General features: G+C 40.5%; 1 protein-coding gene across 2 annotated transcripts in view; it reads left to right on the top strand.

Annotated features, from left to right (window-relative positions):
* NDUFB11 (NADH:ubiquinone oxidoreductase subunit B11) overlaps window positions 1–17,732 on the top strand; it is a 71,748-nt gene that overhangs the window by 38,320 nt on the left and 15,696 nt on the right. For both annotated transcript variants that reach the window (XM_034433945.3, XM_087888721.1), the window contains exon 2: window positions 15,849–15,979. In XM_034433945.3, coding sequence (XP_034289836.2) covers window positions 15,849–15,979 — 131 coding nt within the window. The remainder of the gene's footprint in view (window positions 1–15,848; window positions 15,980–17,732) is intronic.

Below are 17,732 nucleotides of genomic sequence, written 5' to 3'. Positions count from 1 at the left end.
TGCTGCACCTTTGTGACAGACTGGGGGCTCATGGGATTGTGGGCGTGGCTAAGCTGCAGAAGTTGGACTTTAGCTCTCACTCAGTTGTTGTCAAGATCTGAGGAAGTAACCCAGCTATGGATAGTGGTCGCAGCACCCAGAAAAGGGACATTCAGGTAAGCCAACATCCGTTCTGTCTTAGAGAGATATGTTCTGAGTCTATTTCTCCCCATCCAACCCCAACAGCTTCTAGGTGCAAGATTAGCATTTCTGTTGTATTACCTGTTCAACTCAGGCCCAAGATGTATAACTAGATACTTGTAGAAGGCAGAGGGAATGACCTTGAGGAACTGGAGGAAGAACTCCTGCCCAAACAGTGGTCACATTAAAAAAAAAAAAGGGCACAGTCCAAGACAGAACAGTAATGTACACGAATACCTCAGCCAAGCCCCTTCCTACTTTGCATGATGATGGAGAGGGAGCTGCATTTAGACTTGCAAGGTTCTGCTATTAAAACTTTACAGTGAAAACAGTATTGTCTATATTACTTTGGTTTCCTAATCTAATCTTTTTAGAAAGGCTGACAGTATAATCAGCATCTATTGCTATCAGGCCATTTTACAATATGTGACTTCCCCTAGCAGTTTTACGCAGATATTAAAAAATGTGGAGAGAACAGAAAGGTCTGAGGGATTCCACAATAGTAGTCATCCATAATCAGATCTCTCCTACCCTCCTATCACTGATTGAAGTCATCCCTTTAGAAAGGACAACCACGACAAAATAATGCCTCCACTCCAGTTCATTTAGGCAGCCCGAAAGGCTACTGTGGTCAATGGAGTGGAAAGCCACTAAGACATCAAGAAAGATCAAGAGACGTGAAACTTGACTGCCCAATGTCCAAATAATCCATTTTGTTTAGGGTCCTCTGGAATTGTAGGGCCATCATTTTCTCTACAATGTTCTCTGTAAAGGCAAGGTTGGAGACAAGTCCAGAGATGGGCGGCAATAGAAATCAATCAATCAATAGTTGTGAGTCAAACAAAGGCTTCTTCAGTGGGGCCCTACTACAAGCCCCTAAAGAGGTCACGGGAGCAATCCTTCACTCGAAGTGCTTAGAATGCAGTATGGCAGGCTACTTCTGTTGACTGCTGGCTAACTGCAATTTGGCAGTTCAAATCTCACCAGGCTCAAAGTTGACTCAGCCTTCCATCCTTTGGAGGTTGGTAAAATGAGGACCCAGATTGTTGGGAGAAATATGCTGACTCTGTAAACAGCTTAGAGAGGGCCGTAAGGCATTATGAAGCAGTATATAAGTGCTACTTCTATTGCTATTATCACTTGAATCCAATCTCCTATCACCTCATAACCAATCACGGTATCCAACTGAAAGACGGCAAAGTTGATACTGCAATGTACCCTGTACACTTTCTATAAATATTTTTAAATGTTAATTCAATGTAAATTGAATCCAAATGTGGTTGTCTTGGCCCCACCAATTTTTTTATTATTTTTAATTTTTTGGGGAATGCAGCCCCCTGTTTCCCATTCAGAGTCTATGACCTAAAAATGGTTGTATAACACCTCTTTGAGAGGGATGCAAAGGAGGATAGGTCTGATTGAAGGGAGGGCAAATGTGGGTAGGAAAGACTAAAGTTCAGAAGATGACAGCCAGTTTTCTGTCAGAGCTGGGTAGCTGCTGTCAAACTCTTCCACTTCTCCTCTGGCCCAGTAACCTCCTTCAAATTAAAAAGGTTAGCACTGCATTTCTGTAGGGAAAGTACTCTTGATTGCTTCCTTGAAACCAGGGGACTCACTTCTTCCCGCTTGAGCATGAGTTATTATCCAGGAAGGTTAAATTTCTGCATAAGTGTTTTTTTTTTTCCCTCCACCAATGATAAGAAGCTTAAGCAAAAGCTAACAAAACCATAACAGTATGATCAAACAGCAGAACGTAAACTAATAGCACAAGAGCAACAATAAAATTAATAAAATAAATCAAGAAGGACTTAAATTACAAGCAATATAACTTGAGGTTGTATAGAGGAGGACCCAGAGCAAAATAAAACAGAATATTTTTCAACCAGGTAATAAAACGCCAATGGGAGGATAAGTAAGCTTATTGGGAAAGGGAATTTCCCAGTCAGTTATCATTGCAGATGCACTGTACTGTACTGTACATGTAGTAGCTGTACTGCCAAAAGTGCTATGATAGGGATTTTCCCTCAAAGACCTACTGTAAGCAAGCAAGAAAGATCACGCTGAAGAAGGCCATGCTTTAAGTAGCATTGAGTCTAGTGGTCTAGTGGCTGGCACAAAGCCAGTTGGGGGACACTCAGTCTCAGCCCTAGGAAGGAGGCAAGGGCAAACCACTTCCAAAATCTTGCCCAAAAAATCTGTAGGGATTAGTCCAGGGAATCAACACTGACTCAAAGATACAAAAAAAAAAAAGTTTTTAAAATTGCTTGATATTAATAATATCTATGCATGGATATCAATATCTATGCATGGACAAATTGTGTGCGCCAGTAACACTTTGAGACATTCTCCATGAAGTACAGTTTCTAAACACTTTACAAAGTCAAGCCCTATAAAGCTAGAGCTATTACCATGCAAAAATGTGGGTTACCTTAGTCTGTTGTTAAAACGGTAAAGCGTTTACCGTTACCATAAGTTTGTATGTTTACAAGCTGTAATTTTTAAACAGATTGGAAAACAAGATTATTATTCTGCAGAACCCAGTTATAAAATATATTGATAAAAGTATGTGACTTAGATGTATGACAATGAGTTGATCTGCTGATTAAGCCGTTGTAAGGATAACTTTTTAAAATCTGTGTCTTTACTTTATAAGCCTTTAACATATCTACCCTGAATTCAGCTAAAGAAGCATAGATAAACTTTGCAACTAAATAGCCATTGCAGTGTTCGTTTCAATAACCTGGGAATTTTTCATGCTACCAGTCAAAATATAAAACAGAAGCTGCTTCCCAAGGCCATCAAGGAACTAAAATAAATCAAAAGTATGCCACATTAGTAAGGCTTTCAATCAATTTAAAATAGAAATAATTGATTGACTGGGAATTTTTTAGACTAGTAGTTGTGAACATATAATTATGGATATTTATAGAGGCAGCCAAAATGTTCTAGACACTCAACAAAAAGTGAAACATAGCAGAGCCCCTTTCCTCATGCCAAAAAAAGGGGGAAAAGAGCAAGGAGGAAAACTGGCAAGCTCAGGTAGTAGTTTTTAAAATTATGAAAAGTTATTATCTCATTATTCTTAGAATGATAGTTAAGGAAGGTTTGGAGAATGGAGGAGTAAATGGCAGGTTGTCCTGGCCAAAGCAAAGGGATAGCCTTAGTGCCACTCATCTCTCTCAAAGATAGATTAGGACCGTGATGGCGAACCTATGGCACACATGCCAGAAGTGGCATTCAGAGCCATCTATCCAGGCATGCGAGCCATCGCACGTTGCTATTCCGGGTTCTGGGGTGCACCAGCCATCTGAAACCAAAAGAGCAGCCATTTTGGCACTCAGTGCCAAAAAGGTTCGCCAAGACTGGGTTAGTGTGTTTGGACTTAATTGGACCCTGTAGTGATTTCATTGCATTGCGTAAAACATAAAATTAGAATCTACTCTTCATTGTTAATTATATGCTCTGTTTCAGATTTGTCCAGAACCAGTACTGAACCAGTCTAATTTAGAAAGATTCAAAAGGTGTTTCAATTAAACAAAGGGTTTGCTTCTTTGAATTATAGTCTTCTGATAATGTATGGGTAATTCAAAGGACATATAGGCATGCGGTCACTGGTTTCACATAACCACAACATAGCTTGGTTTGATTTACCCTGTTATAAAAATCCTGCAGTGGTGCTTTGTAAATTGTAGCAGGTAGCTTAGCAATGATGCAAGATCTCAACCTATTGTGGATTATTCAACTAATTAATTAAACATCATAGCTTTAAGGCAATGTGTGAAGCAGATCAGGGTGACTTTGAAAATGGATATATTTTTCCCCAAGGAAAAGAAATGTGAGGAAAAGCCCACTGTTGGAATGGAGACAGGGATAAAGATTTTTAAGTGATCACTCTAACTTCTATCTGAGGAGCCATCTTTCCCCAATGACACAAATCTGCCTCACTGAACTCGTCTGCTAAGCAATTGAAGCAGGCGGGATCAAGGAGAAGAGTCTTTTCTGCTGTGGCTCCATCCCTGTGGAACACTATACCACTGGTGGTGGTGACTGCCCCCTCCCTTTTGGCCTTCCTGAAAGGTATCAAAACGTGGCTTTGCTAGCTGGCCTGGAGCCTCATGGGAGGCGCTCACCACTGAAGATGGCTGATGGGGTAAGAAGAAAGACCTCATCCCTACCCCATCTGTCTCTTAGTTCCAATTTTAGTACAGTTTTTAATAATATTTTAATCTGTGTATTTCTAATGTTTTCATATTTTAATTATTTTTTGCTTGTTTTATAACTTGTAAGCCCGCTCAGACTCACCTTATAGGGGAGATGGGCAACATAAAAATGTAATAAATAAAATAGATAACTATTAATTACAGTCTATTGTTTTAGCAGATCTTCCCATATGCAGTGCTCTGTGGAAGTAAAATAATTCATTGTACTTCCAATATTCAGTATTCTTTGTTAGTTGTGTCTGTCATGTATAGTAATGTTACTATTTTTTTTTTTGATTCAGTAGGATGGTAGTATTTGGTGCTTAGACATTGGTTACAAATAGAAAAACAAATTATATTTGTTTCTTGGTTATGATCTGAATGATTATAATCTGTGGCATGAAGGTTTTGTCTGAATTTTGGTTTCAGACTTTTGAGTTGAATTGGGCAGCTTCTGAATAGGTCAGAGGCACATCAGGTTATTTTCTGAATTGCTATATCAGAATCTAAGTGAAAGTTTATGGTCAGTTGGTATACATTATCAAGTGAAGTCCTATGTCAGCTCCGTTAGGCAGACTGGAGCAGAAAATCCTCTGAAAGGCTAAAACTACTGTGTTTCCCCGAAAATAAGACCCTGTCTTATATTTTTTGAACCCCAAAATAAGCGCTTGGCCTTATTTTTGGGGAGGGTCTTGTTATTTTGGGGTGCATGAAGCAAGATGGGGCTCCTCTTGCCATCTTACCTGATTTCCAGCTCTGCGTTTAAATATTTTCAGGGAGGGCTTATTTTTGGGGGGAGGCTTATTTTAGCGCATGCGCTCAAAAGCCCAATTGGGTTTATTATCGGGGGATGTCTTATTTTCGGGGAAACAGGGTACATTTTAGCTATAATATCAGAGTCTTGCAAATCTGATTGTACTGTACTTCCTCCCGTCACTTGTTATACTCCAGTGAATTAGGGAAGCATCTATCTGAGCCATTTCTAGATGTTATTTCATTCTTAAAAAATGAAAAAAATCATTCTTAAAAAAAATAAAAAATGAGAGAGAGAGAGAGAGAGAGAGAGAGAGAGAGAGAGAATGATAAGGCTGAACATGACAATTCTGGATAGCTTATAAAAAATAATATAAAATAATATAAAAAACATAAAACAAAGGAGAAAAACACATGGTGTCCTGAAGAACAAAACCATCCAGCTCAACATTTTTCACAATTCTCAATCTCAGTATTAAAATTGCCCCATTTTACTTAACGAGAGTGGGGTTATTAATATAGGTCTAAACTTGCAGCTTTTGCTTTTCACTAGTTGATGAATACTAATTCAGTTTTTGCTGGTGATATATGAAAGAAGGTATATTTATGACTTTACTGTGCCACCTGTTCTTTTGGTGAATCACTTCAAGATTGCCTTAAGTTTGAGCATTCATAAAAATACAATTACACCTGAGAACGTGAAGAATGGGGAGAATAGGATAGTATCCTTTATGGTGCTGCAGCATGGGTACAACGGCTTTGAGGTCTCCTAGAAGAAATCTATAGACTCCCTAGCTTGGAATGCCAGACTGATTGCCTAAGAAAGAACAGATCATAGTCTTGTTCTGCAGCAGAAAGCCAAATCCCAGGCCGTCTCTTCCTCCTGCCTTCTCCAATGGCTGGAATTGGCTTTCTTTAAAGAAAAGGACATGCTTGCTTCCACCTCCCTCTTCTCTATTTTGGTAGCGTCATACTTCAGATTGCCTTTCAGAGAGAGGAAAACTAGTCCCAGGAGACTCTTCCATCTCCATTAAATAAATTAATTGGTGAATAAAGAATGGGAGCTCTGGGGAAGTACAGGTTTAAAAATACAAATAGGTGTATTTGTACTTTTTAAATTAAGGCATATTTCATGAGCAGAAAAAGAGAGCAAGGTTATCTGCCCTTTGTTACCAAAGGGAAAAAAGAAAGAATAGACTGATTCTACTCTGAGAAAATTGAAACTACATATTTAAATTCTGCTGAATAGGAGAACCAAAGGAGTCAGGATACACCAGGTTTGGCTGATTCAAGTTACAATAGGATGCTATTGCTGGGTGTTTTAACCTTCTTGAGAATAATGTATGTCACAATAAAGAGCTAAATGGGAACCGTTCCTCCTGTTCAAACCTCTGTCTTGCAGGGTAAAAGGGGCTCATGCTTACTTTGCAAATTTAATAATAGCCTGGCTTTGCGGGGCCACAGTAGGAAACATTGATTGAGCCCACAGAAGCATCACTAACTTGACTGTTGCTGCATGCAAGTGCAATTATTGTCCAGTAACATGATGATTTGTAGACAGGCATGCGAATGAGCAGTGAGGTATGTGCAATTTTGCGTGCCACTTTTGAATTCTAAGAAGCCACGTTTTCCTTGCTTTTATGCGACTTACTGCCTTTTAGAAAGGTCATTGAAAACTTGTCTTCTGGCACTTTGAGTGTTTAGGGAGTGATCAGGAATGACAACTACTTTCTCCCTTGAGATCCACTCCTCAGCCATATTCTTCTACGCCTTGCCTGTTTTTCACATCTTTTAATTCTGTTACACTGCTCCACCCATATCTGTTCATAGCGCTAAATATGCACGATGCTTTTATATGGCGTTTCGTTGCAAGTCTGTTTGCATAATTTGAGTTTTTCCTATTGTGGAAATATTTGCCGATGATACAGCTTTATTCTTGAAATACCCTCGTCCTCCTCTTTCTATTGACTGTTACACTCTAAATAAAAATATGAGGTATGGCGGTTTTAAAATTTGGCCACTGATGTCGCAAAATGCATCCATTTCCAAGCTACTGACTGAATAATTGCTATTCAAAGATTGCCTGAAGAGGTGAAGGTCATGGAAGTATACAAGAGATGTCTGTCTGCTTCACAGAGGCCCATGTACAAGTGTGTGTCATTTCCAACAGAGTATTTGACAACAACCACAATACATGATTAGGTCTGGCAACCCGAAATGTTAATGGAAGGGAAACAGGCATGAAGTGCAAGAGGTCACTGCTCAGTCTGTATTAACATGGCAACTCTGACTTGTCACTCCAAATTACCTCTCTCCCACCCCATAAATAAATAAACCTCTTCTGATGTCTGGTATCAGAAGAGATTGCCTGAAAAAAGGAAAAATTACATGTGATGTCCCAGGAATTAAGAGGAAGAGGAATTAGGATTGTCTACTTCGAGATGTTTAGTAAAGCAGCTGCTTCAATACAATAGTTTCAATACAATAGTTACAATTGTATTAAAGATTTTTGTATTATTGAAACGTCAGTATTTTTCTGAGATACGTGAGAATTTAAAATATACTAAACATATTTTACTGTAGGCAATATGTCCTTTTTTGGGGGGGGGGGTTCTTTTTCATTTCATATTAACAGATCTCAAGTCAAAATAATTTCAAAAAAAATCCGGGGTGGGGGCTTCAGTTGTTACACTAAGACCAAAAATTCCACTGAATTATTCCAGGATGGACAGTATGTAGGGTAGATGAGCATAGTGAATGTTTTCTCTTTCTTTGGGTCCGATTGATACATATCACTAAGCCATAATGTGATTTGGCTTTTTGGCATAGCACGATGTAGGAAACTGTTTTGTGCAATAAGCTATAGTTAAATAACCCTAATAACATGCACAAATGCAATACTGTATTTTGTAGATGGATGGAGAAATAGGTTTTGCTCTGTCTTTTGCTCTGAACCTTAGATTGAAGTTTGTTACACACTGGGAGCTTAGGCTACTGGCAGCTATTCCTTGGAGAAGGGCCAACAAAAAAATGAGTATGAATTGGAAGAAATCTCCAGCATTATTGAACAATGCAGTTGGGATTCATTTGGCAGACTAATTACTTTGTATTAAATGCAGTGAATAATTACTTTGGTTTTTCTTTTTTATTATTTAGTGCCTGATTTCCTCCATTTTTAATATGATTAAAACGATCTTTCAATTCTGCCAAAGCTGCATTAAGAATCATTCACAAGGCTGTTGGCTATGTCTGTTAATCTCGCCCATCTGCCTTATCCTATCTAAAGACACTTGCAATATGGCCAGACAAGGAGAGATGCAGTCAGAGGATGTGAGAGAGCTATTAGGAGCTGAATAGTAGCCTTAGGGGGAAAAAACATACTTGACCAGGCACTGTTGTAAAATCATGCTGACTACTCATTAGAAGCCTTGTTATACTCTAAAATACCACTGTATATTTCCCAGCATTCCCTTGCAGCCATGAGTTTAGCACCATGCTGTTTCTTTACTAAAACTACTGGAGCCTGAATTTCTAGAGCTGAAGGGCATGTTATTTATAAAAGGAAGTTGTGAATATTGGGCGGCTTCAGCCTTTGAATACCTCCACATTAACAGTCAAGCTCCAGAAAAAGTCAGAATCTTATTAATACATTCGCACGTATCATCCAAAAAGGAATGAATAGGATTTGAGTAAAACGGGTTTGAGACACTTCTAAGGCTGGGGCTTGTTACCACTTTGTAAGAATGCTGCATCCCTTTTCTTTCTACTACAGTAGTGTAGATATTTCGTCCTGGAGGATTGCTTCCAAGAACAACATATCTTTGAAAATATCTCAGTGGAAGCATTGAGCTGCTTGCCCTGCTTGGATTTGCCAAACATGGTGTTTTGTGTTGGGTGGAGGAACATGCTTGCTCCGAGCAGGATTTAGGTGGGAAGGTCAGGTATCACAGCAAGGCTTGCCAATAAAGAAATAATAAGATTTTACTGACAGCTTGTCATGTCAGACACCTCCACTTATGAATCTGCCAAGTTGATGCATGACACAAAGCTGGGCTCGCGAGGAGGGGAGCAAAATTCTGTAATTTTACTCACCCCCGAAAATCTCAATTTCTGTGACACCAGAATTGATGCGGAGGAAATCCTAATGATTTGAGATAGATGATGCTTATGTCTCTGGAGGTGGCATCCCAGGATAAGGATGGTATTAAAGAGCATTGGAAGCCTGGTGATACCAAGGAGTCTTTTAAAATTTAGCTACTTTTTCCACACAAACACAAGTTAATGTCTGAATGTGGGTGTCCTAACAAATATGTAATGTTGATTTCCTTTAAAGAAGGCTCAAGCTGTTGCCAGGGGGAGGTGTGAAGCTAACTCTTTCTTATTCACAATTGGAGGGGGAAGAGCGGCACACAAAATGTTGCTATGTCATCATTATGGAATTAAGACAGTTATGGACTGTTTACATTTTTACAGTTTTAGAAAATGAATATTGAACCAACCTTTATAATTAATCCACCTATTTTTTTTAAATGCACCTATTAAAAGCTGAAGCCTAGTCAAACCATAGTTTAGGACTTTGTTTTAGTTCTTGGGTTTGTATTTTGCCCTTCGCACAAAGATTATGGCAAATGTGTGTTATTTTGCTGATTGCTTGTAGCAACCCTGTATGAACAGTTACCATGTTTTTTTACACTATAAGATGCACTTCCCCCCCCCCCCCCAAAAAAAGTAGGTGGAAATGATTGTGCATCTTATAGAGTGAATATTGCAGTGGGGGGAGAGGGGTTGGTGTGGTGGCCACATTCGCCACCGCCACCTGTTACCGCTGCTGCCGTTTGCCACCACCGGGGAACACTGGAGCCTTTGCTGTTGAGCAGCTAATTGGCAGTTGGATTGGCCTCCCAGAATACTGCCGATCAGCTGTTCTAGGCAGTGGGGATTGCCGCCGCCAATCGCCACAACTGAATGCTGACAGCAGCATTGGCGGCGATAGGTGGCGGCAATCCCCACCGCCTAGAATAACTGATCGGTGGTATTACAGGAGGCCGATCCAACCGCCAATCAGTGTTTGGCAGCAAAGGCTCTAGCATTCCCCGCTGGCGGCAACAGCTCAGCTCAATTCACCAGTGGTGGGCACAACGGAGCGGAGCCCTGACGAACCACATGCTGCTACTGCGATAATGTGCTGAAGCTGACCAGGCTGTTTGTTGCAAGGACAGATGAATACTGGATGGATGCTGGGAGGCAGAGGCAGATTTTTTTTTTCTTGTTTTCCTCCTCTAAAGCTAATGTGCATCTTATGATCCAGTGCATCTTATAGTGTGAAAAATACGGTAAATTGTGAGAATTATTTCCCCTAGAATAATTGTGCATTCTTGGGTAGTCTGTGCCAGGTCTACACATTTTCAGCTTTACCATGTCAGGAACAGCATGCCAAGCCTGTCCTATCCTTCTTTGCAAACCTAGGAAAGCAGTTGTAGCAATTTAATGAATCCTTATCTTCCTTATATACTTGATGACCGGCCTTCTGCCTTGCTCAGCACATCACTGTGGGAGTCTGGCTTAAGAGATGATGGGGGATTTGGAAGTAAATGGTCTCTGTACTATTTTCAATAGCACTATCCAGATGGAATTTTGTCTCCGGTGGCCGAAAGCTGTATGTAATTGAGCAAGAAGGGCTCTGATCTTTAAAGAGCAGAGTTGTTGAAGCCTGTCTTGGGAGTCTGAAATGAGCAAATGGCAGAAGCCACCGCCAGGAAAAAAAAATTGTAGATCCCTCCTTCTCCCATCCTCTTACTTACCCTAGTCTTAACACCTGCTAATTTTCTGTGTGTTGTGTGCCTATATGCATGTGCGCATACACATTCATGCAATTGCCCCTCTTTGGAAAATCTCTTTGTTATTATTTAAGAGATGGTAAAGCTGCCCATGCTTTTTTAAATAAACCATTAGGACCTAAAATTGCTGCCTTGCCTGAGGGAAGGCTCCAAAGCAGCATGTATGAGGTTGGGATAAATAAAATGGAGAAAAAAAGCATTGGGTCAAGGTTGGGAGGATCTCATTGAAATAACCTTCTTATCCCCATTCAGTTTAGCCAAGTTGCTTTTGTTGGAAGAAATGTCCATTTGGGTTCAGTTCTAAGTGGGGAGAAACATGGAGGCTGCTTGGAAGGATGGTTTAATGGTGAAGCAGAACCACCAAGCATGTGTGGCTCTAGGTAGCTGACCACATGGAGTGGAGAGTGAGTGTTATACCATCTTTTGGGCTTTGAACTTGAGCTTCCTGTTCCTGAGGCAAGGGCATGTATTCTATTAGCTGTCAGATTCCCAGGGGGCTATGCAGGGGTCACAGCTGAGGTTGTCTGAATTAAGGTTGGTTGAACCTTGGGCTGATGTAATGAAAGGTGAGCTCTGCTGATAGATAATCCTATTAATGTCTGGAGGTCATGTTTTAATCCCATCACCCTGGACCTGAGGTCTTTTGTTTTGTAGATAGGCTGGCCCAGTCCTCAATGGGCACCAAAGATCTGCTGGGGGCAGGGAGCTAAGTTTCTGTCTCCCTTAAGATTTCTATTTCTCTTTTAGGGGAAATATTCTGCCTTTTTAATATTTCCTAAAATATTTCATTCTTCTAGAAAGGGTGAGTGCTAACTTTCTTCACTTTCATTTGCTCTCTATCTTTAAATCCAGCTAACTTTTATCACTTAATGATCCATATTCTTTTGTTGTCTCCTCCGTGTACCAAAAGGATATGGCCCAATAAGCAGTGTTTCTATAACTCTTCAATATGGAACTGTGGATTTCTGGATGTTCCAAATGGATAAGGCACTGACTCTTTCTGAGCATCTGCATTTTGCTTCTTCACCACTGAAGGAACAAGTTCACTGTAACCAGACTGGGTACTATGAGATTTGAGAGCATGCCTTCTGGGTATAACTCCTAGGTTTAAGTTCTTAAAGAATGAAATAATTCCTTTTGGCCGTGGCCTTGCCATGTATGTTGTGATGTTTGAGGGTAAGAGAAGAAAACAATAAGGTTTATGGTTCAGCTAAAAATATACGTATATGTGAAGCATTTGGGGGAGAAATTTAGTAATTGTGTCTTCCCAAAACATTGTCTTTGCATAGTTTCTTTCCGATAGGGTGGTAACATGTTTTGATGCAAAGCATTAGGATCATATCAGAAAAAAAGAAAACTTTAAAAAAGTACAGAACTTTGTATTATGTTAGATGTGGGGCATAACGAGCAGAAAGCAATCTTAAGCACTTTTGTATCATAAGATTATAGTGCCCTTCCTTCGGTTTATTGAAATGAAAATTGGGGTTGGGCAGAGGTTTCAGGGTTAGGGACTGCACTTTGACTAAGTGATCAGGAACAAGCAGTTCTAAGCAGTTTTTATAAAACTGCCATGTCAGGTTTCTCTCCCTTCCCCTCCCCAAATTCAATTGTCCCAGCTCGGCTACCAAAAGGAAGGAGGGGGAAATCTACTGCAGATAATAGCTCTGTGGATTCAAAGGGAGGACTGTACTTGGAGGCTTGCTGTGTGACTCAGCCGCAACCAGTTAAGTAGGCGAAGGAATAAGGAACCCTTGCTGTGTGTGTGTGTGGCATAGGGATGGGGGTGGAGAGAATGGGTGGTGGTACAGCCTAACTCCATAGTCCAGACTGGCTCTCTAACCAGCTAGTTATCTCATCCCCACCATGCATGGACAGAATTCCTGAGGGTTAGTTCAGCATGCCCGTGAACCTTGGCTTCTGTGCCTACCCATTGACTCCCCTGTGGTTCCAAGGAAGCAGGAAAAACCAGAATGCTTCCAAGTGAAGGCAGTCAGAGCTGCTGCAAGAGAATTTTATTCATTTGAAGGCTGCTGTTCTGCCCCTCCCAGCACCCAAACTCTGAGATTTGTCCTTCACAACCCTGGCGCCTAGAACTGGGCAAAAGGGGTATCCAAGCAACAGCTGAATGAGATTGCAGCTCTACAGTTTTTTTTTATTAGCCTTCTGAAATGCCTTTTATTTCCCCTTTTTGTGCATGTGATGGCAAGAAGAGAAAATAAAACCCCAAATGTCGACGCATAAATAGAAAATAGGCAGTAAACAAACTAGAGGTACAGGTGTTTGAGAAATGTGTTTGAGAAACGAGTGGACTTCCCACCTTAAAGGTGTCCTGGTTTCTGCAAGGCTGAATACTAGGAGGCATATGCCGTCTTTCAATTTACCATCAGAGAAATAGGCTGCTTCTAGTTCAAAGCCCTCGTCTCATGCTTTCTCGCTTTCAATCTCCTCTCGGTCATGTAGCTCTGACTAGCCCATTTGTTCTTGCAGTGAGTAGATTATATTATTGTGCTACATCCACCCAAATAATATATGCGAGATATTCTATAAATGAACGCATATATTTTATTTATTGCCTCATGTTACAGCACTGCACACTGGGAAAGGGTATTTGGATGAGTGAAGCAAATTTGAAATACTAATAACATTGCTTTGGCTCTGAAATCTTGCTTACGTTTTAATAATCTAGGCTGCATGCTAGAGTCTTTTTCTGTTTTTCAAACTGTAGCCTTTTGTGTCAGTAGCATAGACTTCCAAGGACTTGAGTATGCTTCCCTTCCCCTTCCCCTTCCCCTTCTGTTCCAGCTTAAACAATTCAAATTGTGCTAATCACTAGGAATGTTATTGTTATTGCCTACCTGCTCTCTGCTGGACCTGTTTTGCTTAGCACCTGCAATTTGAAGGGAAAGGAGTTTCTCTGAGCATTTGTTTCCACAGTGTCCCTGCAATTGGCTTCCTTATACCTGTGGTTGCTCTGTAGGTGTGTTTCTTAGAGCTTTTGCATCTGAAACCCCAGAAGTGGCTGCTGATTTCCACAGTTGACAAGCTGTGGTAGCTAGCATTGTTGGCTATCCTCACCTTTTTGAATAGGGCATTGTGTTGCCACATATTCAGTGTATGTGTATGTGTGTTTGTTTCTTTAGTGACCAGCCTGCCTCTGGGCAAAGATGTAAGCTCTTCTTCTTTTGCTGCCGAAGCAACAGCTGGGGGGGGAAACGGGACATACACATCTCCAAAAGCCTCCTCTGTGCTTCTGTTCAAGTTCACGATGGCAAGGCAGAACAGGTTCTTTTGTAGCAAAAAGGGCAAGTTGGACACCAACAGAGCCTGAGACTTAGAATGGCTGTGCACAATTCTAGGAAGATAAGGAGGACAAGAAGTTTGAAAGCAATTGTATCATAAACATCATGTGTATGAGTAACCTTTTTCTGGGACATTTTTATATAAGAGAATCTATCATAGGCGCACATGAACGCACCTGTCCAGTCCAGAAAATGCTTGAAGTTCATACTTTTACTCCCCTTCCCTGCTTAGAATTGGTCTCCACTAGTGTATTCTAGTAATTTTCACCTTTTCCTTTTTTTTTTTTTTTTGCACAGCTGAGGCAAGATTTTTGGCAGCATTAATTTTGTTCCCTTTTTTCCCATCTGGCTTCTAGCCTTACCAAAGTGGCTTCAGGTTTGTCGGAACGCTATGTGTAAAAAAGTGATGTGTGTGGTGGAACCGAGGTCTCTGCTGAGCCCAGAGGTCAGATCCAGGCCCTCCTAATTTAGAACTGTTTTTTTTCCCAAAACATTTCGTTTTTGTGCTTTAGCAAAGGTTTAATGGAATCAGCTTGCAAAGTTATTGGTGTGAAGTAGCACACAAACATCACGCACATACCTCCTTAGTTGAATCTTTGTTGAAGTGTAGGAAAAAATATCCTTCTGGGTTCAGCTCCAAGTGGGGAAAAAGACACTGGAGACATGGAGACTGCTTGGAAAGATGGTTTAATGGTGGACAGGATCACATGGTTTGAGTTCCTGAACAGAAAAGGGGCGAGACGCAGCGAGTCCCCGGGTTTTATGCCCTCTCTGGCTTTGAACTTCCTGGGGCCCAGAAAAAGTATCCTGATTGGTTGTCAGACTCCCGGGGGATGGGTGTCTTAACTAGCCTTGCTGGCTGATGTAATCTTCCCAGGTGCCATGTGGTGAGTTTCTGTTGCTAGATGGGTCCTATTGTGTTAGTTTCTGTTGCTAGATGGGTCCTATTGTGCTGCAGATGATGGTCCATTGACAAAGGGTGGGGGCAGGAAGATGGGAGCCCCTTCGTCTTTAAAACATGCTTCTCCATTTCTCATGCAGGGAAACATAATATGCTGCCTTTTTAATATTTCCCAAAATATTTCATTCCTCTAGGAAAGGGGTGGGTGCTAACTTCTTATGGAAGTAAGCAGGTTAGAGGAAGATTTTGAAGACAGGTGATAACTGACAAAATTAATTTCTGTGTCTCCCATTCCTTCATATCTTGCCCTCACGTGTATTTCAAATTTTTAAGATTTTTGGAAATTCCTATCTTTATAAATGGGAAAAAATGGCCCTCAGCTTCTGTTATCCACCAGGAGCATAGTAGGTTGGATGGACAAATGCAGACGGAACTTTACTTAAGGATGAAACCTCCATGGCTTTGGCATTAGAATGATTGTTTTATTTTACCCTAAAATAAAACAAGATGCCATTTTCATTATTAGAGTTGGATTAGCCGTGCTATTTTTCTTTTGATGGCGAGGTTTAGAATGAGGGTATCTATGAAGGTGAACTTTAAGGGAAAATATCAAAGGGGATATGTTGAATACACTTTGGGCAGCTGTAATCTAACTCCATTTTGTGTTTTTACATTTCAGAATCCAGACTTTCATGGCTTCGATGAAGATCCTGTTGTTGATGTGCAGAATATGCGCGCTGCCTTCTTCTTTGGAATATCTATTTGTCTCGTACTGGGCACTACCTTCTTGTATTATCTGCCTGACCTTAAGTAAGATTCAGAAGCTAAATTCAATTTTCATTTGTGCATTGCCTTGTAAGCCTTCGGGGTATTTTGTCTTGATGTTTTCAAACCCCGAGGCCAGTGGATCTTCACTTCCAAGTTTTCCATAATTCCATTTATTTCTTGCTCCTTCAAAGAAGAAGGAGTCAACTTATTCTCCAAAGCACCAGAGGGCAGGACAAGAAACAATGGTTGGAAACTAATCAGAGAGAGAAGTACCTTGGAATTAAAGAGAAACTTCCTAACAGTGAGGACAATTAACCAATGGAACAGCTTGCCTCCAGAAATCGTGGGCGCTCCACCACTGGATGTGTTAAATTTATATTTTACTGACAAAGAAATAAATATTTATAAAATATAAATTTAACACAAAAATAGTTTCTCGCGAAAGCGATTGCCTGCGGAGGCTCCTGGATTGGGGCTGAAAGGCGGAAGTGGAAGCAGTATGCTCCGTCCCATATTTGGGTAGACTAGGCTGCCCTGATAGATAGGTCTCACCAGAAAAAACACTCCATCACTGGATGTTTTTAAGAAGAGTCTACACAGTCACTTATCTGAAATAGGATAGGTTCTGCTTGAGCAGGGGGCTGGACTAGAAGACCTCAAAGGTCCCTTCCAGCTCATTCATTCTATTCTGGCTTGCCTATTAAGCGATGCATCCCTGCCTCCGTGCTGGCAAAATTCATTAGATTTTTTTAGTCTCATATTTGCCCGATATTTCCTTTCCTAGAACCACACTATCTTAAAAAGAGCAGGGCCATTACAAAGAGGAGTGGGATAAAAATAACCTTGTGATAATCCTCTTTAAGGATCACCTAAAGATATCCTAGAACATGAGATGACAGAGTACCAACATTCCAGGGACTAGGAAATAGTTCTATTTTATCTTATGTCACCTGTATGAAAGGAAGGGGTCATCTTAGATGCTTTTAAACTTACGTTACAATTCCCCAGTGTACATTTTAGCTGCACTAGTGAGCTAAAGTATAAATGCTGACCTTCTCCTCTTATAAGTGTAGTCTCAGTAGTCTCAGAGGTATATTAACTAATGAATATGGGAGTCCTCTACCATTCTAGCTTGACAGCGTAGATTCTTTTTCATAAGCTTGGCACACCAGCAAAATGATAAACATGCACACAAACGTACAATATCAGTAGGTTAGTGGAGAAGTGCACAGTTTATGGCCCCCCAGAGTTGTATGTGGCCCCCAGAAACTTTCAAAAGTTGATAACACACGCTAATTCTAGTCCTAATTTCCAATATGAAAAAAGTAGAAAATTAGAGGAATTTTCTCTAATATAACTCATATTATTCCTAGAGGAATAATATGAGTTATATTTTAGGCACATGCGTGTCTCAGTGTACTCATAAGTGAATTGAAATCATGTTTACCTTTTGCCTGGACCCTTCCATTAATTCTTGAATGTGTTCCAGCACAGCATTCCATAAAATGTTATGTCCCTCTGTGTTAGGGGTTTTCTAGCTCTTTATCAGAAATGTTGCATAGATAAGGATATAGGTATGGATATGGGTATCTATACTGTACAAAGTTTGTTACCTGTTTTTTTTAATAACTATTTTTTCCAAAGCAACGTTTGCATGAGTTTGAATGTGGAGAAGGTTGTATAATATAAGAATAGTAACCGACTCTAGCAGCCTAACCCTAACCCAACCGGGTACGTAGGAACTGTGAGAAATTTATTTCTCCCACCTCACAAACACACATATACAGACACACAC

This window comes from Pantherophis guttatus, chromosome 2 (assembly GCF_059756535.1).
Source record: "Pantherophis guttatus breed Tessera chromosome 2, ASM5975653v1, whole genome shotgun sequence".
In the NCBI taxonomy this organism is placed as follows: Eukaryota; Metazoa; Chordata; class Lepidosauria; order Squamata; family Colubridae; genus Pantherophis; species Pantherophis guttatus.
This window is presented reverse-complemented; position numbering and strand designations above follow the sequence as displayed.